A 27258-nucleotide genomic window follows, 5' to 3' on the forward strand; every position below is an offset into this window, starting at 1 on the left:
TGGAGAGGGTGCAGGCTGGATTTTGTGCACCGGGCCTCTAGTATAATCATAAGTGTGGGACTGATGTTCTCTCATGAATTTTTGCATTCTAAGTGGAGGAGGCACTTCACTGTTCTATTTTAATAACTTTATAATCACTGAATTTGATAAGTCAAGAAATGGTTAAATTTACAGAAAAAATTCACCTATAGTCTTAATACTAATGTTGAAATGTTAGTGTATCGTATTTTTACTGATTTCAGTATAATTGGCAGCTAAATTGTCACTATTGTCATGCAGTCAATGCCTTGTGTTGCATGGTAATTGCTGCTCAACCTTTTCTTGAATTCTCTAGACTTCCTTCCCTTAGAGCTCCTCTTTCCGTTGAAGTGGACATTTCTAAATGCTGAACAGCTGCCAGAGCAGCTGTTTAAAGAATCCCCTGAAGTTCTCATTAAAAATATACCTTCTGGAAAGTTTCTGAGTCAGGACTTTGGAGTGTGGCAAAGGAATCTGTCATTTACAAGTTCTTCAGACGATTTGGAGAGCTAAGAGCTGCAGTCTTTGAGAGTCACTGGGCTATCGAAGAACCATTGATCCCGAAGCTGGTCTGCTCTTAAGCTCGGAGTGGTGCCATCTTATGTTTAAGTATAAGACTGTGTTGTTGCTGAAGCTACTCACATATGCACCCCTTAAGTGTTCTGGGCTAGAAGTATCCAGGCAAACCTGGGTAACACAAACAGCAAATCACAGTTTAAGAATCTAATGAAGAGGGACTGATGAAATAGACAATGGTGTGTCCAGACAGTTACTAAAATTATGTTGTAGAAATATACTTGACCTGGTAAATGATGGTATGTAGCTGAGTGATAAAAGCAGATTACAAAATAATGGAGTTCCATATTGGTTACACTCACTGACACAAGAATAGAAGAACACGTTCATGGTAATTATCTATCCAATGTTAGTAGTGGTTATTTTCCTATAACTTCATTTTTAACTTTTAAAAATTTTAGCGAGCGTGCATTACTTCTGTAAAGATAGATGTTAGTGCCCTTGCAGTGTTTGTTAGATCCTTCCCACCCTTTTTCCCCTATTTCATTTTAACATGGGAAAGTCATTATTTAAAGAAAACAAGAATGTTTTTGTGAACTTAAAAGCACATATTCTTATTTTTTCCTGTTTCATTTTGGTGGGATGGGGATGGGGTGCAGGTAGAGGAGGGATATAAATAAGAAATTGTGGAACTTGTTTGCATTTTACATCTGTGGTGTCCAATTTGGTAGCCTCTAGCCCAGGCGTGGGCAAACTTTTTGACTCGAGGGCCACAATGGGTTCTTAAACTGGACCGGAGGGCCGGAACAAAAGCATGGATGGAGTGTTTGTGTGAACTAATATAAATTCAAAGTAAACATCTACACTAATAAAAGAGAAAAATGGTAATTGGCGTACGACCGCTACCCTTCCGATTGGCTAATCAGCGTATCCTTATGCAAATTAACTGTCAGCCCACGGCTGCCTAGCCATATGTAACAATTAAGAGTGTAAAGAGTCCTGAGACCAAAATATGTGAGAACCACTAGGATAAAACAGTTTCCAAGGTACATTTTTAGAACAATTGCAAGTCAGTTTGATTGTATGTTAGCATTTGTGTGAAAAGGAGTATAAATGGGATACTTGTTTTTTTGTATATACATAAAATTCTTCTGGAAGGATATAAAGGAATTAAGTGTTGGCTCAGTGAGGAAGGAGTGAAAGGTACATTCTCTAAACCTTTTTGAACTCATTTGAATTTTAAACCAGATGACTATATTACTCCTTAAAACAAATTTTAAAACACCCCTCCTACCAGCCATGTTATACATTTCCGGGAATCTAGGTCTGTTAGGAAAAGTTGGAGCAAGTTTGGAGAAGCAGTTATTTTTCTGGCAGCTTGCTTTTTTCTTGTTTGAGAAGAAAATGAAGCTTGCTTGTTTCAAGGGTAAAAAATTTTATTTTATGTCCAAGCCAAATATATTCATGTTGAAATAACGTAAATCAAATAGGTAGCAATTTTCCCAGTAGGGCCCAAAGTATACTGAATGTAAGTTTTAAGGACGAACCATTTGATTAGTTTTTAAAAATAGTTTTTTTTCTAGGTTCCTAGTAAAGAGTTTAAATTTATTTTAGGAGATTGTTATAATTTATAGTCCTGTCATTTAAAAGGTTTTGAATAAGTGCTGCATGAAATGTGGAAGCTAAGTAAATGTTCTGACATTTGATTCAGTACAAAAAGTGCTTTTTATTACTCATAACCTTTGGGGATTCTTGAAAAGAATAGCTAAGGAATTCAATTTTATTTATTCTGTCTGCTATTAAGTATGGCTTTTGATCAATGTTCATGCTTTTAACTTTGAAATAGTGTCCTTTCATGGAAAGGGAAAATTATTTTAATGCAAAAACTCTTCAGATTTTTTTCAAATAATACTTCTAAAATTTATATCTTTGAATACTGAAATACCATTTCTAGAGTTCTTTGAAGCACTTTAGAGAAAGGTACCGCATGTGTTTCTGTTCATTAGTTATAGTTAAAAGTTTGCCCATAATGTAGGACCATTTCCCCAGTTTCTTTAGTTAATAAGGAATGCTTTTAATAATGCTAATGGGTTATTATGAAGTACTTGACAAATGGGTAGTTAATTCATTAAGTTTACTTATTAGTTGCGTATGCATATATAATATTTGCACATGCAAATATAGCATATGCATGTAACATTTACACAATATTTTTTTTAAATCTAAGCACATCTTAGAAGTAGCATAATTAGTATTTTTTTAAAAATATATTTTATTGATTTTTTACAGAGAGGAAGGAGAGAGATAGAGAGTTAGAAACATCGATGAGAGAGAAACATCGATCAGCTGCCTCCTGCACATCCCCCACTGGGGATGTGCCCGCAACCCAGGTACATGCCCTTGACCGGAATCAAACCTGGGACCCTTCAGTCCGTAGGCCGACGCTCTACCCACTGAGCAAACCGATTTCGGCCATAATTAGTATTTTTTAATTTTATATGTATAGAAATTGAAATTCAGAGTACTAAATGCATTGTGTAATGTCATACAGCCTTGTTACAAAGTAAAATAATTTAGATTTTAAAAAGGCTAGGTTAGATTTCAACAAGTTAAGTAAAACTTTACTTAGATTTAAGTAAAGCTCTGTTCTTGCAAGACATGCCTTTATGTATACCTACTATGTTTCAGGCTCTGGGGTCAGCACTGAAGATTTAAAGATGAGACATAAATCCTGCCCTCCTAGGACTTTGAAGTTTAGGGACAGTGGGAGAAGTGACTAAGTGTGATGGTGCCTTGTTGAGAGGCCATATATCCCTGATATTTATGAGGAACTGATAAATCTTGAAGGATAAATGGAAGTAGCCAGGTGAATCTGTTGAGGGGGTGTGTTAAAGACTTTGTTCAAGTAGAAAATACTCAAGGAAGCCTGACAGCACACTGATACTTGGTAACTGCTAGCAGTTCCATATGTTTGCTGTGCTGGGCTGTGCAAGAGGAAGAGCAGAATATGAACAGAAGGAGGTAAACAGTGTGCCCTAAATTGGAAATGTGAACTTTTTTCTAAAGGTTGTAGGAATGAATGTAAGTAGATGGAAGGACTTAGATTGACCAAAGTTTGAGACTTAGCTCTTGGGCTTCTTAGCTGTGGGACCATAGTCAAGGGACTAAATATTTTGAGCCCCAGTTGCTTCATATGTAAAGTGGAAATAACATTCAATTTGCAGACAGTTAGGAAGACTAAGAAAATGTTAAAACACATTGCGTACCGCAAAGAAATCTCTAAGACATATGCCAGGGACCGCACGTTTTTGGGCAAACTGCACGTTATTTAAATCATCATAATGCACTTTAGGTGTTGTTTTTCAATAATTATAACATTTTTACTTACAAAAACAATTAAACAATTAAAGTTCCTAGTACTTCTTTAACGTATGGTACTGCGTAAAACATTTTCCTCTATGAAGAGGGACCAAACAAAATTTACATAAGTATCTAGATTCGCTCCTTTTTCCATGGGCGGCACAAACTGCAGGCTCTCGTAGGAAATTTTTTCTTTCCACTCGCTGGAATACACGTAGGTTCATGCTGCTTCGTATCACCTGACAACCTTTTGGGTGTACAAAGGCACGTGGGGCCACGTGTTCGGACCATAGGTTCAAGTTTACAACCACTATGGCTATGATTGTGCTGGGAGGGCCCTGCCCTCCAGCTGGGACTTGCACGTGGCAGTGAGAGGACCCTGTCCTTTCATTAGTCTGAGGCTTGAACCTGGCCAAAACACTGTAACCGCGCCCCACAGTGGACAAGACAGTGTGTTGACATCTAAGGTCCATAACAGATGGCGTGTGGAAAACGAGAACACTCGTGAGCAGTCCTTAACAGATGGCGCGCGAAACACGAGAAAACTCCTGAGCGGTACGCAATGTGTTAAAAAAGCACTAGTGTGCACCAAACGTTTAAGTAGTCCATAATGGAAGCTGAATTAGAAGGAGAGATCCCTATACATATTCTAAGCTTGTAAGAAGAGCCCTTTGCATTTTAGATTGTGACAGAAGGTCTTTAAACCTGTTTCCCCAGAATGGTCACATTTCTGTTCTTTCTCACAGGCCAGCCCTCCAGATCTCTATATTGAAAGATTTAATATAGCTCTTGGACAGTATATGGGAGCATTGCAGAGCATTGTGCCTCTTTTCATATATATGGTAAGTTAGAGCTTGGTTTACTGGTCTGAGTATCGAGAGTGAAGCATGTTCTATTTTTCTTTTACTATATATTATGGTAGAAATGGAAAATAATCTATTTTAGTAATGTTTGATAGTGTTGGCATAGAAGAATTTTCCGTTTTAAAATTACATAGAAAACATTGCTATGTAGATAATTAGGCATTAATATCAGTAACCACTCAATTAGCATTTATTTTATTTCTGCCATAATGGAAGATATTGTGCTTGGAAAATAAATATGTATAAGAAAGATTTTTTTATCCTCAGGAAAAAAGAGAATTAAGACATGAATCTAAAATCATGAATGCCAAGTAAGTCATTCTATAAAAAAATAGAACAATAAAATTTGCTTCCATTCTGATGATCTCTTTCATTTGGAAAATTATGCCTTGAGTATAATTTGTAGTCTGTTGACTCTGTTGATTAGTCCTTCCCCTCTTTAAATATTTAAAGTTGTAGAATCTTAATGTTAGTGTTCCTATTGGATGGAGGGGCTCATTATCTCAGTGGAGTAAAATCATTATCCCAATTCCTCTTTGTTTATTAGATTTAAGGAATGGGATGTTTAGGTTGATCCTATTTTCTATAGCATAGAGATTGCATGTTTTATACCAGTCTTCAAAATTATTATGTACTCTCCATAAGATATACTTTACTGAAAAAAACAAAAACAAAACACCACAAATTAACAACTAGAAAAAAAAACCCAAAACAGAACACTGGGAGGAATTTCTATGATCAGCAGGGACTATTATTTAAGTAATTTATTGAAGATAATTACAGTTGAAAACTATGCAGTTAAAAATAACGACATGTCCATGTTATTTTAGAGAAAAATCTTCCCCAAGAGACATTAGGTGACAAAGCAAGATACAAAGCAGTGTGTAATATTTCTCCATTAGCAAGTGTTTTCTTCTTTGTTAGGGAAAAAAGTATATCCCCATATTACGTAAGCCGTATTTTAGAAAGATTATACAAAGTGTCGTCCCTACTGTAGGAAGGGACCTTTGGGAAGGGGACAGAGGGGCTGCTGTGGGACAGTTCTTTTTATTGTGTAACCTTTTGCATGGTTTTAATTTTTAACCATGTGCATATTATTTTTATAATTTTTTAAAGAGAAAAATAAAACTTGTGTTAAGAATTGAGAGAATCAGCACGTTGTTAACGTTCCTCTTTGCATTTTCCATTCCTCGACATTGAGTTAACATTTACACATGGACAAATTCAATCTTTTGTGATTTGTCAGTCATTCTAATCAGGATGCTTCTGGCTGCCAGAAATAGAAGGCCTGATTCAAAGTGATTTAAATAAGGGAAAGAATTAGCTTTTGTAATGAAATCCAGATATAAGGCAGTCTCCAGGGTTGGCTGAATCTGTGGTTTAAGTGTCACCAAGGACTCAGGTTCTTTTTTCTTTCTTTTGTACACAACATCTTGGAACACACCATGTTCTCCTCATGGTGGTAAGATGACTGTAAGATACTTTTCACTCGAGCCTGGGTTTCTCTCAGTTATTGGGCTATCTTGGGTCATGTGTCTATCTTTGAACCAGAGACCATCGCTAAGGAATGCCATAGGCTGAATGGTTTAGACTAAGCATTGAATGGAGCGTATGTTGGGGAGTCAACAGTGCACGTTCAATACCTGCTTTCAGCGTAGGTCACTAATAAATGGGGACCTTTCAAAAGGCATACTAAGTGCTCGTCACACAGTGGTTCCATGTGTCTGTACATCATCTCTGTCTAGGTCGTGTCAGGTATCGCCCATGTTCTTTTGGAGGTGTATGGTTCATTGCATTTCGTCTTTATGTGCTTTTACCCCCATGCCAGAAAGACATATGAATAGGGCAGGGCTTTCTATCTGTTGTTTGATGTTGCATTTTTATGTTTTGCTTGATGCTTTTATGAATTGTTTTCTAAAATAATTTATTTTTAGTGTTTCAGTTTTAGACTGATCATTTCCCTTAATGATGTAATGAAAAGTAATTTATTTTCCCTTTCAGAATAAGTTTTACATCGAAACAAAACTTAACAGAGACTTAAAAGATGACCTTATAAAGCTGTTTACGGAACATGTTGCAGAAAAGCACATTTACAGCCTAATGCGTAAGTACTTTAGCTTATAGGGGTGAGATAACACTAGCAATGATATACATAATTTTTGATCAGAGAGCACTGGCACAGCAGAAGGTGTTGAAGCCCAGTTCTCTAGAGAGAGGCATGAGGAATTGAAAATGTGAGTTGAAGATCACCCAGTGAGCTGGGAGCTGCTTGACCCCGTTACTGGACAGTGCCTTCATATCTGGCCTGACACTTGCTACCTCTCCCCCTTCCGACAATGGAGTAAATATTATCAAGGGGTTCACCCCTGACTTTGTTACTGGTAACTCTAGAAGGAGCTCGGTGTGATATCTATGAGGTGTAGCACAGAATCCTCCCTGATTTTTACTCTTTAGTGCAAAAACCCTTCCCTCATCTAGCTCTGTCATTTTTTTTAATTTTTAAAAAAATATGTATTTTTATTGATTTAAGAGATGAAGGGAGAGAGAGAGAGAGAGAGAGAGAGAGAGAGAGAGAGAGAGAGAGGGAGGGATACATGAATGATGAGAGAGAATCATTGATTGGCTGACTCCTGCACATCCCCAACTGGGGATCAAGTCCACAACCCAGGCATGTGCCCTGACTGGGAATCGAACCGTGACTTCCTGGTTCATAGGTTAATGCTCAACCACTGAGCCATTCTGGCCAGGCTAGAATTTCAGTTTTAAACATTATATTTTGAAAACATTTCCTATAGTGCTTAAATTAACATTTGTCTCTTTAAAATTTATCTATGCCATTCAAAATTATAACTGTCTACTGATGATAAAATTCGAAGGATAAACTTCAACAATGCACCTTTGGCCTTCATATAAATTCAGTGTAACTCACATCTGTTTGAAACTGTGAGGTCATTGTTGGCCAAGTGAGATGGCTTTTCCATTTTAAAAAAGGCAAGAACATAACTAATGGACATAAGACACTGGGGGGTAAGGGAGGGCAGGGGATTGTCAAGGGCGGGGGGGAAAAAAAGGACACTTATGTAATACCCTTTGTAATACTTTTAGCAAAAAAAAATAAATAAAAAAGGCAAGAACAGAAGGAAACAGCTTGTCCAATTTTACAACCCTGGCATACAGTAAAATTATGCCATGTTTTATGGAGTATTTTGGTTAGTAAATTGCAGGTCTTAGACAAATTAAAAATGAACTGTTCTGTGTCAGGAGTATCTTTTGTATCCACTAAATAATGGAATTCATTTGTGTCTGTTAATGATATTACCTAGAAGAATTATTTCTATCCATTTAAAAATGTTCTAATAAAATCTTTGTCCTGCAGTGGATAACCTGAAAGGAAACTGACTCTGTTGTCATGTTCAGTCAGGGTTTTATGGTTACTAGAGTTATGAAAGTGAGAAGGATGAGCAAGCGTGATCTCTCTTGCCATTACCTTTAGTTAAAAAAAAAAAATGTACATACAGCTGTAGCATTTGGGGAAGTCAGACTGACTCAGAAAGTCAGTCTGACTCTGTGATTGTAGTTACTGAAATTACCAATAACATGTCTTTCAGGAAAATTCCAAGAGCCTCAACTATGGTAATTTGGGGGAAAGAGAAATGATTGAGAGGATTACAGAACACTTCATCCCCCAAGTGTAAATTTTTTGAATCAGGAACATAATAGGAAGCACTTTCAGCTTACTAAGTACCATGAATACCAGTGCTTTTAGAAAGGTTTACTTGTTTCAGAACCTCCATGAGTTGAGTAATTTCCATTAGTATTTCAACAGACCTGTACATATTTACTTGTTCAAGCTCTGTTGCATTGGATTTAAAAACAATCTTTAATGTATAAACTTTCGGTTTGTCCTCTTGGGCCGTTCTTTTCTTGCACTTGTTTACTCTTCATCTTTGGGAGAAATAGTAATAGAAAGAGAGACCTTGACAATAAGTGTTACATCATTTTTATATCCCATTTTATCTTTTTATTTCAGCTTTACTTTTAGAAGCCCAGTCAACACCATTTCAGGTCACACCTTCAACTATGGCAAATATTGTGAAAGGCCTGTACACTCTCCGACCAGGTAAACTCATGCATCATTTCTTTGGGGTTGGACTTGTTTGTGGTAGCTCCATGCCTACCCAGCAGGACAGTGTTGTTTCTCCCTGTGTTTTCTGAGGCCTAATGGTATTTGGATTGTTATGGCAAAAAATATTGAGTAGATACTCATCATTGTGAAATGTAAACTCAGGACTCAGTTGCAGTTATCTCTATTCTAATGAAAGCCAACGGAAGTACAAGAAATAATTTGTAGGAGACACTTTAGATAAAATTGATTCTCCTGTCTGGCATTAATCTTTGTCTTTTTTGTTAGGGAGTTTCTCCTTCACTTCTGTCCCACACTACAGATACTATGCATAGACATATAAATTCATAACTCCATCTTCTTTGGCCTCTTATATAACTTGCAAGCAATCAGTTGGGGGTTTTAGAAGGTATTCCCCTGGGGAAAGAGGGACTGCTTTAATTACCTTTTTGTGAAATTCTTTTATCGTTTGAAGATTCAATGAAATAAGACCTGATCTAAATTGCTTAACACAGTACCTGATAATATAATAAGCATACTAACATGAACTGTTATTACTATTCAGTTGGATTCAGTGGTTGTTTTAATTGGTGGCTTGATTGTTTGCTTAATTTAAAAGATATGTCAGAATTTAGCTTGCTAAAAATGGAAACTTGGTGAAAATTATACTAGAGGTAGAGTATGATGTCAAATACTTCTTTCTACTTTAAACAGTTAGTGACTTCTACAGTATTCAAATTTAATGTTACTTAAATTTGACCAGGTCTTGCTCCATTCTCCATAATTTTTAAACAAATTATGTGTATAAAGTACTTATATAAAGTAGCAAAAATATATTATTTCATGTGTCCAATAAACTGATGTTTTTCTTTTTGTAGTTTCTCAGAATTTTGAATTTCATTTTATTAAATGTGATGAAATGGCTCATGGATTTGTCCTTTAGCACTAGGTTATGAATGATTTATTTTATTTTAGTTTGGAAGGCATCCAAGTGCAGTTTGACAAATTTCTAAATTCTACTTCTTAAGTAGGTAGCTTTATCATAAAAGCTCTGGCTTTTAGCATGAGTAACAAGTTGCAGAATGAAAGTAATCACTATGGGTAGAAAGACTCATAGATACATGTTCATCTAAATGCTATTTTATCTAAGTTTGAGCTCTTATAATAGGATTCATACTATTTATGAGGAGAATTCTGTATTTGAGAATTGTCCTTTTCAAAAGGTGAATTGTATCACAGACTAGTCTTTTGTAACCCTAGGCATTTTCTGAGATACAATTAAACATATTTTGACATTTACATGTCTTGCCTATTGTGTTCATGGTTTATTTTATTATTTTTAAAAAATAATTCTTTATTGAAAATACTTGTTCCTGGTTTATTAAAGTAGTTTTATTCACCTGACGGATTAAGGTTAAAATATTTTAAAAGTGGAATTTTATCTATCTATCTATCTATTTATTTATTTATTTTTGAGTTTTTAATTTATCTTTATTTTTTAAAGTATTACAGATGTTCCCTGCCCCCATTGACCCCCTTCCCAGGTCCTCACTGCACTATTGTCTGTGCCCATGGGTTATGCATATCCTATATAATAAAAGCCTAATATGCTAATGATATGCTAAGGCCGCTCAACCGCTCACTATGACGTGCACTGACCACCAGGGGGTAGACGCTCCAACTGGCAGGTTAGCTTGCTGCTGGGATCTGGCCAATTGGGACTGAGTGAGACCAGCCGTACATGCCCTGGAGCCCTCCTGTGTCCCTCCCCAGCCCCGATCATGCACTGGTGGTGGTCCTTCGGCCTGGCCTGCGCCCTCTCGCAATCTGGGACCCCTTGGGGGATGTCAGAGAGCTGGTTTCGGCCTGATCCCACAGGCCAGACCAACCCCACTGGTGCATGAATTCGTGCACTGGGCCTCTAGTATGCATATAAGTTCTTTGGTTAATCTCTTCCTGCCCTCTTCCCCTTCCCTCTGAGAATCGTCAGTAAAAGTTGAATTTTAAATGTAAAAGTTTCTTTTACTACGGTGGTTCTCACATGCTGATCTTTGTATAATGAATGTATCTGGATCAACCAAGAAGGTTTTCTAAACTCTAGATTCCTGGGCCCTAATCCTTGGAGATTCTGATGACTGTTATCATTTTAAGTGTGTTTTCATTTGGTCTTTAGAAGCTCAGCTTGAAAATGGTTGTAGCCGTGCCATCCTGCCCTTCTTCATTTATACACACACTTTTGTTGTTGTTCATATATATTTTAATGACTACGTGGAGTTCCATAAAAGGGCATGTCTGTTTGACTCCTGCCAGCTCACCCTGATTGGTTAGTGTTCCCCTGAGCACTGTATTGAGACTTTCTAAACCATGTTTGAGATGAGCTAGATGGAAGGAAATGATTGAGAACATTTTGCCATGAGTTTGAACAAGGGATGAGTGGATTGGCCCCTGTGTAATTTGTGGTCCTTATTTATTTGGTGGTTTTTTTTACCATCTCTAACTTGGCTGTTCTGCTGAATTTTTTATTTATCAGTGACTCAGCATTGCACAGCAGTAGTGTAATTTTTGGCAAATTTAGAATTACATTTACTCAGATTATTATTTTTAAATTGAACTCACTGGAATAAATAGAGCTTTGACATTTTATGGTTCTTGAGGTACACAGCTAAGATGTTTCCCAAGAGGGAACATTTGAAGAGGTCAGATTAAAAGAACCCAAAAGGGTAACAATGCTCAGTTAGGGCCACCAACAAGGAGTGCTGGTTTCATCACACCTGCCACAGGTGCTCATTACTTACAGTTAGAGTTCAGTGAGCAGTGGGAAGAGATTGTGTTTATTTTACTTGAGTTTTTGTGAATATTAACAAGGCTTTTATTCTATTATTTTTTATTGTAAATTATTTTCATTCCTGTCTTTCATTTATCTGGTCTTAACTGATTTGTAAAAATGCTCCATAATAAAAATATGAATTAATCATCAGTGCAGATATTTCCTTAGACTTCTCTATGTCTATTTATTCTGAATGTCTACTTATTACTATCCGCACAATTCTCTTCTTGGTCCAGTGTGCCATCTTAACAAATGCTTTCTAGGGCTAATTCCCACCAAGTCTCTTCCCTCTAATTGCCCCCCACTCAGAATTCTTCAGTTATCTCGTTCATGTTTTCCTTCACGTTTAGAAGTTTTGATAAGGATCATTTAAAATTCTCTAGAGATTTTCATTAAATTTTGTTATAGTGGCAAAATGTAAAAACATCTGCTTTCTTTACACTGTAAATTCTTTTTAGAAAGGAAATTTAACCTCTTGTATGTTCTTTATCAGAATGGGATTGCACCTAAGTTTGGTTTAATATATATTTACCTTAATTTGCCTCTATGATTTTCTTAATGAATTGTTTTCTTCCTTCATAGAGTGGGTTCAGATGGCTCCAACTCTATTTTCTAAATTTATTCCAAATATTCTCCCTCCGGCGGTGGAATCTGAACTTTCTGAATATGCTGCTCAAGATCAGAAACTTCAAAGAGAACTTATGCAGAATGGTTTTATGAGGCAAGTTTTTTCCCCTTTGTGACAAAATAACATCAGTTTCCTTAGGCCAGTTTGGCTTGGCAGGGGAGGGATGCCAAGGTTCTTAGACGGAAATAACTGTCTAAGAGTCAAGCTGTTCCCGGGAGAGGTAGGCTGCCTACGTCTGTGGAATGTTGAGGCTGCGTTTTGATTTTATGGAAGCTGCTCTTCACTAAATGGATTTTGAAGAAGCAATTTCTCACTGGGTGGGCAGTTACCTGGGCAGCCTCCAGGAGCTCTTCAAACTTTGATCCTCATATTAGTTCTGAACATTTGGAAAAGCATTATAGAAATTTTATGATCAGTTATAGGTACTTTTATGACTAAACTAGTGTAAAGAGGCTTTAGATTCTCTTTTTCTTGTTTTCACTTTTGCCCTAAATTCTAGTTGTTTCTTCTTAAAAAAGAAGGTATCTCTTTAATGTTGCCAGATGTTTGCCTTCTTTGGTTTTGACATATACACTTCACTAATTTCTCTAAAATTTACAATTCCGTATCATGACTACAGCCCGGAAAATCTTGCAAAGTGCATCTTTTCAACTAAAATAAATTATATAAAAACTTTGTGATTCCCCATGGTAAAATACCCTATATGTCACCACATCACTGAAGGGTGCATAATACCTTGTATTTTCAGTATCCTTATTCTTTACTTACATTTTTATTTATCTTCTTTTATTTGGATCCATGGCATTAAAGGAAGAAAGTTGTGGGAAGGAAGACAGCTGGTTCCCTCATTAGGCATAGTGGTGCCCACACGTAGTAGTAAGTTGATCATTGAGGCCAAATTGTATCTCAGAATATTGGTCTTGACCAAGACCACTGTTACCAAGTCTGTGGTTTCAGCACAGGTTAGGAAATAAAGCAGATAATTTGTTGACCCAGGGATTGGCATTTTCCCCCATTTTGTCCTGGTGGCATCTGTGCCCATATGGTAGTGGGGGCACTGAGTAACCACTGTCAGTTCTCACTGGAAAGGCTCAATGAAGCTGTATGGCTAGATACGCCTCTAAACACCACTTTCTTAGAGCAAGTTAGGGAAGGAAAGGCCAGTGGGAAATACTAGTAGAACGTAAACAGCTAGTTTCTCTCTCTGATGCTCAGTGGTTACGTGTTTCCTGACATTGACTGTAACATTTCTAACAGCAGTATTATTTTCATACACAGAATGAGGCCATTTAATGCCATAGTAGTTTTACTTATTCATTTTCAAAGAGCTAATATATTTGTGTGGTTCAAAAATCAAAATGAGAATAAAAAATACACACTGAGCGGTTTGTCCCCACCTGTCTCCCTATCTACTCCCACCCCATTAGGTAATCATTTTTTAAAATTTCTTATGATTCCTTCCAGTGTTTTTCTTAATGTACAAAAAATATAAAATAGTTTTGATTTTTATTCATTTCTTACATGTTCGATTATGTAACTGTACTCCAACTTATTTAACCAGTCCCCAGTAGATGGCCACTTGAATTATTTCCAGCCTTTTGCTATTACAGAGAATGCTGCAATGAATAGCCTTGTTCATGTATAATTCTATACCTGTTGCAGGTATATCTGGAGAGTAAATTTCCATAAGTGGGATTGCTGGGTCAAGAGTAAAAGCAGTTGTAATTTTGATTAATATTGCCAAATTGCCCTCCATAGGGGATTGTCTGTTTTGCATATGTACCAGCTGAGTTTGAAAGTGCCTGTTCTTCATGGCCTTGCATGTGAAGTATGTTGTTAAACTTTGGGATTTTTGCCAACCTCACAGGGTTGGTTTAATTTGCATTTCTTGTTAAGGGTGAGGCTGAGCATAGTTTCATGTTTGTATTTCCTTTTCTGTAAACTGCCTGTTCATGTCCTTTTTTCATTTTTCTATTTGATTATTAGTTGTTGTTTTTTTTGTTTCTAGAAGCTCTTTCTATAGTGAAAAGATTGATTCTTTGCCTGAGATAAGACTTTATTTTTTTGTTTGTCTTTTGATTTACTTACGGTGTTGTTGTTGTTTTTTTAATTTTAAGTTATGTAGAAGTTTTTATTTATTTTTGTGTAGCTAACTTTGTCAGGTTTTGTCTTTTTCTGGCTCATGTGTTTTGAATTCTAGTTTAAAGTTTTTCCTTACATATTTAAAAATAAATGCAGAATAATCTGAGTATACCTTTTATGTTCCCCCTTCTCCTCCCATAATATGTGGGGGGAAATCACCATAAATTTGAAGTCTTTTATGCTTATATTCATGTTTTATGTGAGTGTTTGCTTTTAATTTTAGAGATGAACTTATTGGTGTCTTTAACAAATAGCCTTCTGAAAACTTTTATCTCTGTGAAGCAGTTTAGGAAGTAAGCTCTTGTGGACTTCTCTGAGCACCTTGAATTTACCTTTCCGAGCAGTGTGGGCAACTATTTAAACACATCCAGAGACATTTCCTAACCCTAATTTTGGAACTGGTATAAGACAATAGGTTGCTGGACTGTAAAATTTGCTGGGGATGAGTAACTGACTCCATAAATAGCTTCATGGAACATTGCCCTTGTACATGGACTAACATGACACTATTTGCCAAGGCCAAGTTGATCATATTCAGGGAAGTGCCTTGGAGTTGAGTTTGGATTTTTTGTTTCTCTTAGTGGAATTCTTTCATACACCTTCTGCCTGAAATTTTTAAATGTTAGTTTTCCAAGAGTGACAAAATTAGAATGCTTTATTTCACAGACTGAATTGGGCCATTTCTAGAATTAAGTTAGCAATTCGTTACACATTTACTATGAGAATTAAGGTTTGCCTCATAAATTATTCTGAGGAGTGCCTATCACAGAGTAGGCCCTGCCCAAGCTGACCTTCTTGGACTCACTCCGCCCCACTGCTGAGCTGGCCCAGCCCGGCAGAAAGGATGTGCAGCACCCTACACATAGCCGCTGGGAGGGAGTCTGCCTGCACTTCCAGCTCTTGTTCCACGTTTTGCCTCGCCAGCTGTGATGCCTTCCTTGATCAGTATTTGGCTAGAATTGTTTTAGAAGAAATTGTACCCATCAATGCAAAAAAACAATAACAAAAAACAAAGAATATAGTACAGGCTATCTTAACAAGAATTCTGTTACTGGCTATTCTGATATGAGCAGTCATTTTATGGTTTATTAGAGGCCCGATACACAGACTTTGTGCAAGGGGCTCGGCCCATCGCAGCCCTGGCTGCCTCACGGCCCCTCAGCCCCACCCACTGGTCCTTCCGGAAGGTCATTCTGCCTTCTGGTCTAATTAGCATATTAGCTCTTTATAATATAGGATAGGATGCCTTATCAACCACAATTCCTGTTCAGCTTTGCAAACTATTTTTTCATTTAAGATTATGTTCCACTTACATGATGTATGGAGTCCTGAATAGGCAGTACACAGCTTTAATGTGGATGGCACAGAGTAAGTCTGAAATATTTTGAAATAATGTGTGAGTGTTGTAAATATATCCTCTTTTGCATTTAATGGGCAGATTCTCATTTGAGCTGGAGTTATGTGAAAGATATTCAGGTGCATGGAAATACAATGTGGACTTATTTCAAAGCTAGAATGAACAAATAAGCCAAGAGCAACATTTTCTTTTTATCTGTTACCTGCATAATTGCATTGATGATTGTCAGGGAAGACCGATTGGTATCTGCTGTTGTCATATTGCATTATAGAAGATAAGCTCATTTGGGAACATCTAACGTGCATGCCCCGAGATGGAGTATCTCATTCAAACCAGCCTGTGGTCCTCCTCAAAGTGGCTACTCGATAGCTTTTAAGGGCAAATAAAATGTTCTTTCTGATTAATTGGTACCTGGATTTCTGAAATCAAATAGAGCCTGGTAGGTAGGGGTATTGGTCTTTTAGCTGAGAGGGTTACTCTAGATTGGAGCTTTTCCCTTTAGTAGAAGGGGTCTGGTTCGGAGCGCAGCTTACAGCTTTCCCTGCTTGCCACATTAGATAATGTCTTTGGCAGCCTTTCTGCTACCTTTTTTTCTCCTGTCATTCTCACATCTGTATTTTTCTCCTGTTATTTTCTGCATGTTCAGTTTTTATTTGGCATTTGGGGGTTGGGAATGTGAGGTTCCAGATATGAAATTCTACATTTTCCTTTTGATCAGCATTAACTGTTTGTTTGAAGAATATTTGGTGAATGCTGCTGTGACAATACCAGTGTAAATAGGAATGATGTAAGACACTCAGCTGGTTTGTATAGTGTTCACAACAGAGATCTTTGAAAAGTGGCATTAAAATATCTGTTTTCGTGTTCTAACATCCAGAGTTCTCTAAGCTGCCTGAGGCTAGTTCATGCTAAACGTATGCACATTTTCCTCTCAGTGCTCAGCCCGGACAAAAACAAGGGGCCTTTCATGGGCTCTCTTTCTGCCAGTCATTAAGGCTCCTCACCCGGCCCCGCAGGAGGTTTTCTTTTCCGAGTCTTGAGCAAAAACCAGAGAAAGAAAATGGGAAATTATTTTTGCTTTTACATAAGATCACTCTGGCTCTTGTCTGGACTAAGATTGTTCAGAAGCAGAAAATAATTAACTTGAGCTAGCATTTTAATAATCTGTAGAGGCTATTTATGAATTATTTACTAATTTGTTAATTCTGCAGATACTTATTTTCTGCTGTGCGCTAGACACTATTCTGGGTACTGGTGAACAAGGCAACAAAGTTCCTGTTTCTACAGAGTTTGTGCTTCAGTGTAAGAGATAAATAATAAACATGTAAACAGTTTATTTCAAATAATAAGTGTTATGAAGAAAATGAAACAGAGTGTGGGATAGAGAATGAGTGATCAGGGCATGTGTGAGGGGCATTCAGCTAACCTGGTAATGTCATGCCTTCCAGGGAGGAGACATTCCCGCTAGGGAAGAGGTGATCAGGAGCTAGCCATTGGCTAACTAGGGGAGAGTATTGCAGGCAGAGAAAATAGTAAGTACAACAGTGCTAACGTGTCTAAGGGGCAGAAAGAGAACCAGAGTGGCTGAAGTGACCAGAGCTCGGTAAGGAGGATGGAGAGGTAGACAGTAGCCAGATCTCACAGGACTGGGGAAGTGAATGTGAATTGATTTTTAACTGTAATGGAAACCTACTGAAGGGCTTTAATCAGAGGCATGAAATAATCTTATGTATGCTTTTACATAAGATCACTCTGGCTCTTGTCCGGACTAATAGAAAGACTTGCGGTTGTGTAGGGGAGAGGTGATAGTGTCTTGGATTGGTGTTGTCGCTGTGGAGTAGATGAGGGTTGGTTTGTTTTGGATTATGTTTCCAAAGTAAGGGAAAGAGGGGAATCAAGGATGAGCTGGATTCTGGCCTGAGGAATTGGGTTCATTTATTGAGGAAGACTGAGGAAGGAGTGGAGTCAGCAGCGTTCGTTTTGGCCGTGTACATTGGCAGTATGTGTAAATTATTGGTGATGATGAGGCCTTTGGAACTGCATCTGACGTGCAGGGGGAAATATCAGAGCTGGAGATAGAAATCTGGGACCCATTGGGTATAGGTAGTATTTCAAGTCACAGCACCTGTATGATGATTGTTCTAGACCAGCGTTTCTCAACCTGTGGGTCGCGACCCCTTTGGGGGTCGAACGGCCCTTTCACAGGGGTCGCCTAAGACCATCGGAAAACACATATATAATTACATATTGTTTTTGTGATTAATCACAATGTTTTAATTATGTTCAATTTGTAACAATGAAATTGGGGGTCACCACAACATGAGGAACTGTATTAAAGGGTTGCGGCAATAGGAAGGTTGAGAACCACTGTTCTAGACTAAGGAGAATATACAAGGAAAAGAAAAGTGGCCAAGGACAGAGAATTGGCCAGAGCTAAAAGCTGGTGAAATGGTCGTTATACTCATTGCTTTGATATTTTAGTCATTTGTCTGAATTATTGTCTGAGAAACTAGAGAGACGAAAATAGCATTTATGGGTAGCACAGGACCCGATGAGAACCTCTGTTTTTTAATCTCTAAAGTGGAACTAGAATTTCTTCGGCGTTTGAAGATGAACTGGTTAATGTGTGTAAAGGTTCATGTTCTTCTATTGCTAGAAGGGTATTCATATTCATTATTAATGAGATTCTGAGATTTTTCAAAAGCTTTAAGCAGTTTTCAGTTTCATAATAGAGCTTTTTAGGGTAAGATTTTGATTTATCCTTTGCATTTCATATTTGAAATTTGCCCTAGTATAAGATCACGAGGGATGTTGATAAACCCATTTAGTCTTCAAAGACATTTTAGTCTGAACTTTTAGAACCCAGTATAAACCATCTTTGTAGATAATCTCTTCTTCATTTAATAGCCTTCTATATTTAAAAGACAGCAGCACCCTTTAGCTAAGAATATTCAGTTTATAAATGACTCAGTTACTGTGTAAGTTTGATATGTGTTAAAATAGGTTGTTGGTTTAGAGTTGAAATGTCTGCTGTACTTTCATTATTAATTATGTCAATCTATTTCTCCTGTTGGTATGTGAAGATGTCATTCAGTTCTGCTGACTCACTCTTCCTTTTTTAACCCCCAGAGTGACCAGTCCCGGAAGAGAGCTGGGGATGAGCTGGCTTATAGTAAGTAGTGTGTTCCTTACCATCTTGGATGTTTTGTGATGTAGATAGCCACTGGCAGTGGCCATGCAGTGAGAATAATGATACCCATAGGGGGCTCATTAGGCTCGGAATGTGACCAAGGACAGACTATTCTGCAAGCTGTGCCCAGATGAGGTCCAGCTGGTGGTGGTGGTTCTCAGGCATTTGTCAAGAGGCCGCCAGATTCTGTAGTGGCCTAGAGTGGGACAGTGACCCAGCTTCAGCTCCTGATGATCTAGCCCCCCTTTCACTCAACTCAGTCACTTTTTTAAAAACCTCCTTTTGGGCGATGGGGAGAGGGGTGAGGAATATGTGTATAGGCAGGTACCTACCATTATTAAGTGCTCTCTGCTATTCATACTTTTTCCTGTTCCGATGATTTTTTGCAGACAACTCATCAGCATGTGCGAGTTCCAGAGGGTACAGATAGTGACTGTGTTGAATGTACTTTCCTTCCTGCCACAAGGACACACTGGAGCTGCAGAGACTTTTCCGAGCACAGCGGGTCCTGCACTCAGGCGCTCTCTCTCACAAGGCTGCTCTCAGAAGAGGATGTCGGACTTCTTACTTTGATTTGTAATTTTAAAAAACAAAACAAAATTTTAACTAACAAAATAACTGTCAGTTGCTGCTAGACTTGGGGATGATTTTGAAATAGGACAATCTTTTAATGAAACCTATTAATCCATGAGGAACAGGCATCTTGAAAAGTGACCGTTGCTAAGTGAAATCCGGCAGCCCGAATCAGCAGCTTCCTCCAAAAATATAAGAGCAGAAGAATTTTTTAAAGCACTGTTTTATTCATTTGTGGACTTGGCGCTCGGCATATTGGTTTCACACATCAAGATACCTTTAGCTTTAAAATCAAGCAGATCATTACAATACAGTATTTTTCACCCCTAACCAAAACAAACTCCTTTAAAAGAGTTGGTCTTTGTTTAGATTTAGAAAGTCTTGTGAAAGGAAAATGCTAGTTCTGCTTTTGCTATACCTTCTTCCCCATTAATTCACAACTTTTTTTCTACTCTGTGCCTTGAGCTTTGTGCACTTTGCAACTCTGTGACCATGTTGTCAAACTCACAGATGCTTCCTGAAAAAGCTTATGGTATCATGGATTAACCCTCCAAGATGCCAGGAGCGGCTTCATAGCAGGATGCCGAGTGAGTGGGAAAACGAAACGTCGCATATTGGTCAGATTGCCCCTGCCTCACCATGGCATATTCATGTTAATGTCAGGGACCAACTCTTATAGAACTTTTCCATTCCCTCTACCACTTAACATGGTTTCACCAGCTGCTGTAGTATTGGCATCGCACTGGTCCAGGCGTGGCCAGCACTTCAGCAATAAAGCTCCCCTTTCAATGTTGAGAGTCATCCAACAGTAAAAGCTGGCTCCGGTGATGCTCTAGGAAACGGATGGTTATTACATCCCAATATAATCAGTGGTGTGGGATTCCTGATCCATTTCATTTTAAATGGGCAGGATAAATACTTTCTTTAAAAAGTCTGTAGTCTGCATCTTGTAAACATATCTAAGAAGTAGCACTGCTGCGTTTGAGGCCCCCTTCCAGCTGTGGCCAAGCTGTGTTTTGTTTTTCTACACCCACAGTGCTATTTAGTTGTTTAGACTCTGCAGCTTATTCTAGCTGTTCTTGAAAGGCAAAGAAAAATAGAAAGATGTGGCAAACGGGAAAAAATTTTGTTCTCAGTTCTGCTTGACTTTAAATTGAGCATTATGCTTGAGTCTATTAGGCTGTGTCAGACTAATGGTCACCTCTTCAGAGAACTTGGAGCAGAAAAAGAAGACATTAGGGATACTGTCACACTTCTGATTTGCAGGATTTTTTAAGAGTTGCCTCTGCCAATTCAGTTTTGTTTTTTTTAGGGGGTGGGAGAGTTAGAAGTGTGATCTTAGGAGCAAGTAAGTCATCTAATAGAAGTCCTCTGTTTGTAAAATTATTACTCAGAGAAGTAAAAGTAAAGGTGGTCAGATTTTATTTTTCTAAGTACTTGTCAACCAGAGTTGATAGATTTTGTGGAGGACTTGAGTTAGACTCATTAATTCTGTGAGTATTTTGGATTGTATTGCTGAACACTGAATTACTGTAAGAATATATACGGGCTCTCCCTATGCCCTGAATAGTTTGATTTGCTGCACCAGTAACATTCTAGTGTCAAGGAAAAATTCCATTTTACCATGAAGGCCAAATTTTACTTTCTCAATGGACTGCTTGCTGCAGGCTTATAAATAACACTTGCAACTAAAGTCTCTCCTGAGTGGTTTTAATAATATTTCTGCAGGAATAAAATTGGATTTTTAAGAAAAATGTTGATAGGTTCTTCAGTAATTTAATAATATACCCAAATGCTTTTCTGGGAGAGACTATTGTTTGGCCAACAACAGAACTTTCCCTATAAAAGCATTGTATTATGATGTGAATTGGCATTAAAACCGTTGGATGTTTTTGCATTATTAAGTTAATGGAGAAATATTTTATATTGTCTTCTTTTTATTATAATATATGTGTAAACAAAAAGTGGGCAGAGTAAAGTCTGCGAAACTTAGTTTCTCTAAAGTTTTCGGCAGTGACTGTAGCCAGCCCTGGGTCAGGGCTTGGTCCTGCAAAGCTGGAGGAAGGCGCTGTAGGAGGAATCTACACGTCCTCCTGGTGCACGTGACCTGTGGTTTCTCATTTTCACCCCCGAGGTACATTGCAGGATGAAGAACCCATTTCTTTATTTCAAGCCAAAGTTGACCTTGCTTATTTAATTGGAGTTCTTAGCTAAATTCTTAGTTTGCAACACGAGAAGAAATAAGATTTGTCCTCCATTTTTGTTTTGACGAAGCATTGTTTGCCAGAAAGTATTTTCTCATGTTTACCTGTATTCTTGCCAGTATAGTATATCGTTTCTCCACCAGTTGACTTTTGTGGGGCCTAAGTCAGAAAATTGTACATGCAGGTCGATGGTCAACAAGTTGATTTGTCTAAATTGACTAGTGTGTGTGTGTGCAGCCTAAATCTAAACCATCCACAAGAAAGCCAGTCCAATCACATTGAAGTCATGGCATGAAAAAGTGTGAACAGATGATAATGGTTTTGAGAGACGGTACTTATTTTAAAGTTGGCTTGAATCTTCAGTAACAGTGTCATCCGATGCCCTCTGTTGTCACAGCTGTACCCTAGCCCAGCAACTACTTTGTTTTTTTGTGGGGCAGAAAGCAAACCCTGACATACATAGTTCTTATGTAGAATCCGTGAGAAGAAACACCAACCTGGATGCAGGAGTTGTGCGTTACTACATTTTACATTTTTCCTATTCCTCTTACAAGTTTGAGGCAGCTCCCCTCCATTTCTTTGGGGTACAGGATGAAATCCTATTTGTGAGTAAGAGAGATTGCAGAAGAATGGACGCCCAAGGCGGTGACCACTGCACGTGCGTCCCCAGCACTGCAGCCCCCTCAAGCTGCCGGTCCTCTTGCTCCATGCTTCTCGTCGGGTTGCAGATTTGCACACACAAAGAATTCCTCAGGAAGAGTTTGCACATACATCACCTTGCAATATTCTGTACTCACTGCACAGGGATTCGAACGTCCTTCAGCACAAAGAGAACTTGGGAGTGGCGATCGGTGCACACGCGCTGGCCAGAGGTATGGTAACCCAGGGGACACGATGGTTTCTGCAGGTATGCAGTGAGCAGGAGCACTTGTATCATAGTCTTTAATAAACCCTTTACTCACCCGGGTTGGTCATCATCTTATGGAGGCTGGCTGTAATTTCTTCTGTATTTATTCTGTTTTATCACAATTATTTTCGTGATTATCATGCAAGAGTTATTGCCCTTAAGCCAAATTGTTTAGTAAGCAGCTATTGTTAAAATAACTGAACATTGTTTTAGGAGTGTACACTAATCTGAGATATTAAAAAACTTTACAACTAAAAAACCAACACAAGATAACCCACATTAGCTGTCCAGTCACTGTTAGGATGTTTTCAGTTGATTTTTTTATGGTGTCTCATTGAGCTTCAGAGTATTATGTTTACTTTACTCCAAGTCTAGGCCTCTTAAGGGGACTTTGAGGTTTAAGGTCAGAATGTGAATTCCGTGACTGACACCTGTAAGAGGTTTATAGGACCTTTTTCGTTGTGTTACTGTTTTCAATATAATCGCATAAGATGAAGTTTATGTTTATTGGAAGTTAAACATAGTAGTTCATGGAGAAATGGATTTCTTATTATTTTTATTACCTTGTTGACATTTGCCTCAGTTTCTGGCCACCAGAATATAGGATGGGACAAAAGTAGGTTTACCGTTGTTTGTATGTAAATACTACAATAATTAATTATAAATAAATTCTGTTTCGCATACTCACAACTGTAAACTTGCTTTTGCCTCACCTGTATGTGAAAGAACCCCTATTATTTTCCAAGGAAAATGATTCCTCATCTGTCCCTACTGTTTATGAACTAAGTCATTGACATGTTCCCCCCTCCACTGGCCAAGCCCCTGTTTTGAATCTCTCCACAGCCGAGTGGCATAAGTGCATACACTATTTCTGCTTATGTTGATGTGGCTGTGGGAGAATTATAGACAATGCTGATCAGAGGCACATTAAGACCCTGTACCCCTGCTGGTTGGGAATGATCTTCATTTCTGGTTGGACTGGATTGTTTAGGGAAATGTTAACAGCTTTCAATTCTGGGAAATTTATGGTGTGGCTCTGGGGTGGATTCTGTGGTTTGAAAAAAATAAATATTTTGTATTGATTCCCACATGTCATTTAATTTCGTGACTGTGTACTAAACGCAGTAAGACTGCGGATATTCTCTTAGAAGGGCACGTTTTGTTGAACAGATGGCAGTGTAATTGGGTCATTAGTCCTGTTTGTCACTGTTGCAGCCATGCAGTCCAGGGGAGATTATTCACATGTGAAGTGGTGGGGAGATCTGGCTGGAAACGGGAATGCTAATGATGAATGGAAGGTCAAAGCAGACAGGGGGCTGTGCAGCCCACCAGCATGGCCAGAGCGAGGGTGAAGCATTGACATCTAGTCCCTGGTGGTGCTTGTTGGTTGGAAAACGTGGTAGAGCTTAGAACAAGATGTCCTGCACATCAGCTCCTTTATAGATCAAGCAAAACGAAATGGTGGGTGACGCTCCCGTTGACCGGGGTTCAAAGCCACCGACCTGGGTTCTGACCTTTAACTCTTGGTTGCTTTGAATCAGTCCTTCTGTGTTAGGGTGTAGACTGTCGCTCAAAACATTGTGGTTAATGAAATCTTGTACAGATGTCCGTGGCCTTATTCTCCTGATACTTGGTTCACCGGAACTTTGTTGTAGTATAGAACTTCATGATTTTGCTCACAGCACATTCATCATGCCTCCTCAGTGATAACCACACTCAGCACACGTCTGTTCTGCCATGTTCATTAGCCTGCAGTGAGTGTCCATCTTGACCTCCGTACCAGTGATGGAAAACAGTGTGTGTGTATTTAGCTATATACATATATAGTATATGTACAGATGTGCATATATATATGTAGTTTTTCTTTTTTAGACCCTGGATCCATTGTGGACTTTTAATCAAAACTTCTGATTGGGTTTTTTTGCATTGATTATACCGTGCTTTTTAAAAAATAAGCCTTTGTGTTTTCTTGCTATGAAATCAGTTATTTCCCCGAAGGTTTTTTGAAATCTTACTTTACAGTTTTGTTTCCCTCGCTGTCCCTTTGCAAGTGTCCTTTCCTAGTCTTCTCAGATGCCGACTCTTGCCCTCTTTGTGAATAACCTAGGCTGTGCTGTAATGGTATCTGCTTCTGATGGCCACGCAGAGCCAGATTCGGTGACTTTACATTTTCTTTTTCTCTACATTTAAGTCACCTGACATTTTTCCTTCAGGTTTTGTTTTTTCCCCCCAAATAGGGAGCTGTTTAAGTCCTCTCTTCTATTAGCGTTCTTTTTTTAACTGAGCATAAAACTTTTCTACTAGAACCAGTTTTTAGTATATATTCATGTTTGTTTATTTTCTCAATTGGCCTATTTCTCAATAATCCAACATTCTAAAACGTTTGAATTTCAAAAAACATGATATAGTAGAAAGAATATCACATATATAATCTGAGAACAAGAGTTTAGTCTCAACTAGTTGTGTATGTTCTTGGGTAGGTTATTTAATGGGCTTAATTTTCCAGAAGATATAACAGTTCTAAGCTTATTAAAGTATGCACCTAAGTGACTAATAATATACCTCAAAATACATATAAAGAAAAAAATGACCACAACTACAGGGAGAAATAGAGTAATCTACCAACATAAAGGGTGTTTTTAACACACATCCTTATAATTAATAGATCATGAAGAAGATAAAATTAATGATAATAGATAGATTTAAGCATAGATTTAAATAGCATAGTTATTAAATTTGATCTGATATATATATAATATATATATATTATATATATATCCCATTGTACCCTCTAATAAGAAAATAAGCATTTTTGAAAACCAAATCTAACATTGTATTTAAAATATAACCAAATTGGATTTATCTCAGGAATGCAAATTGGTTAGTATTAGGAAATCAATTAATGTGTCTCATCTATTAATGGATTAACATTGCATGATCAGATTGTCTATGAAAATCCAAAGAGCCTACAAGGCAAATTAGAAGACTTGAGACTTTATCAAAGTTGCTAGAAGAAAAGCAACATGCAAATGGCAATTATGTTTTCATGTACCAGCTACAAGCAATAATGGCTTTAAACTTTTTAAACATAATTAATAAAAATTACAGTAGGAACAAAATATAAAGTACCTAAGAATGAATTTTAATAAAAGGTATAGCCTTTTAATGTGAAAATGATTATTTTTAAAAAACACACCTTTACTGGCCTAAATGTATGGAGAGACTGTGGTGGATAAGATCATGTAGGTCTCACCTGTGTCTACAAATTGGGTAATAAATTAATGCAATTCCATAAGTGATTCCAACGGTTTTCATTGTGGTACTTGACAAGTTGTTCCTAAAATACAAATGGAAGACAAAGGACCAAGGATATCCAGGACATTCCTTAAAAAGAGTGAAAGGAAACTAGCACTCCCCTCAACAGTAGAACGTAACATCAAATATAGTGGTTAAAACGATGGAAATGGCACAGAGGTTATGAGTAGATGAAGAGGAAGAAAGGAAATTCTTCACAAAGGAAAAGAACGAATTGGACCTCGACCTTCCACCAGGGACAAAAGTCAGGTGGATCGGAGGATTACATAGGAAACGTAAATTTGTAAAACTTTTACAAGGCAATAGAGAAGCAAATCGTTAACTCAGAGATAATTTTTTGGCTACATTGATAGTATTTTGGTTTACCAAACATGCCACAGAGTGAAAAAATGAGCCCACACTGGAGTAGGAGACAGATCATCACATATGGACATAACAGAGAGCACCTGAGTGCAAATCTAACGTAAGCAGCGTGGGAGAGAAATGAGCAAATAACACCAGCAGGTATTTCATAGAAGACAGGGAAGTGGCCCCTAAACAGGAAACGATGTCCAGCTTCATTAGTTGCACATTGAAATGCATATTGAAGCCATAAATACCATTTTCTAGCCACCAAATTGGCAGCAACTAAAATGTTAGAAAATACCAACAATCAAAGAGATTGTGCCAATAGGAACTTTCATCTGCTACTGTGGGCGTGTCGATTGGCACTACCTGCTTTGGAAAACAGTATTTTCTATGACATTGGACACAGGCATATCTTACAGTACAGGATTTATGCTGTTAGAGAAACTCCTGTGTGGTGTATATACCCAGGACACGTGTAGGGAGTGGTCACAACACCATTATTTGTAATAACCAAAAAGAAGGGAAGGAGAAAGCCAAATGCCATCTACAGTATAATGAGTGAATGAAGTATATGTGTGCAATGGAACTCTATGGGGCAGTCAGGGCAGCTGAGAGCTTTGTACACGAGCACAGGTGAATCTCGGATCACGTTGAGTAAAAGAATCATGTCGGAGAAATACAGCCAGCATGGGCACCTTTGCTTCAAGTTCCCAAACAGGAGAAACTTAAAGCTTCGGGATTCATAAATACAGTGGGGCCTTGACTTACGAGTTTAATTCGTTTCATGACGGAGCTCCTAACTCAAATTACTCGTATGTCAAATCTTAAAGTGAATGAGTGAGACACGTGATGCTGGGCTGATGTTGTGGCGTTCACTGTGACATTCA

At 38.0% G+C, this 27258-nt stretch overlaps 1 protein-coding gene across 3 annotated transcripts in view; it reads left to right on the forward strand.

Annotated features, from left to right (window-relative positions):
* Nucleotides 1-23405, forward strand: part of CACUL1 (CDK2 associated cullin domain 1) — a 48464-nt gene extending 25059 nt beyond the window's left edge. Inside the window, exons 4-10 of one of the 3 annotated variants that reach the window (XM_014466568.2) lie at nucleotides 4641-4736; nucleotides 6759-6861; nucleotides 8788-8877; nucleotides 12290-12428; nucleotides 15775-15845; nucleotides 18964-19006; nucleotides 19414-23405. In XM_014466568.2, coding sequence (XP_014322054.1) covers nucleotides 4641-4736; nucleotides 6759-6861; nucleotides 8788-8877; nucleotides 12290-12428; nucleotides 15775-15845; nucleotides 18964-18968 — 504 coding nt within the window. In that variant the 3' untranslated portion in view covers nucleotides 18969-19006; nucleotides 19414-23405. Of the gene's footprint in view, nucleotides 1-4640; nucleotides 4737-6758; nucleotides 6862-8787; nucleotides 8878-12289; nucleotides 12433-15774; nucleotides 15846-18963; nucleotides 19007-19413 lie in introns of all 3 variants that reach the window. The other 2 variants (XM_006101217.3, XM_023764721.1) reach the window with 2 other exon arrangements.
* The last annotated feature ends 3853 nt before the right edge of the window (nucleotides 23406-27258 follow it).

Source organism: Myotis lucifugus, unplaced genomic scaffold (assembly GCF_000147115.1).
Source record: "Myotis lucifugus unplaced genomic scaffold, Myoluc2.0 scaffold_345, whole genome shotgun sequence".
NCBI lineage: Eukaryota > Metazoa > Chordata > Mammalia > Chiroptera > Vespertilionidae > Myotis > Myotis lucifugus.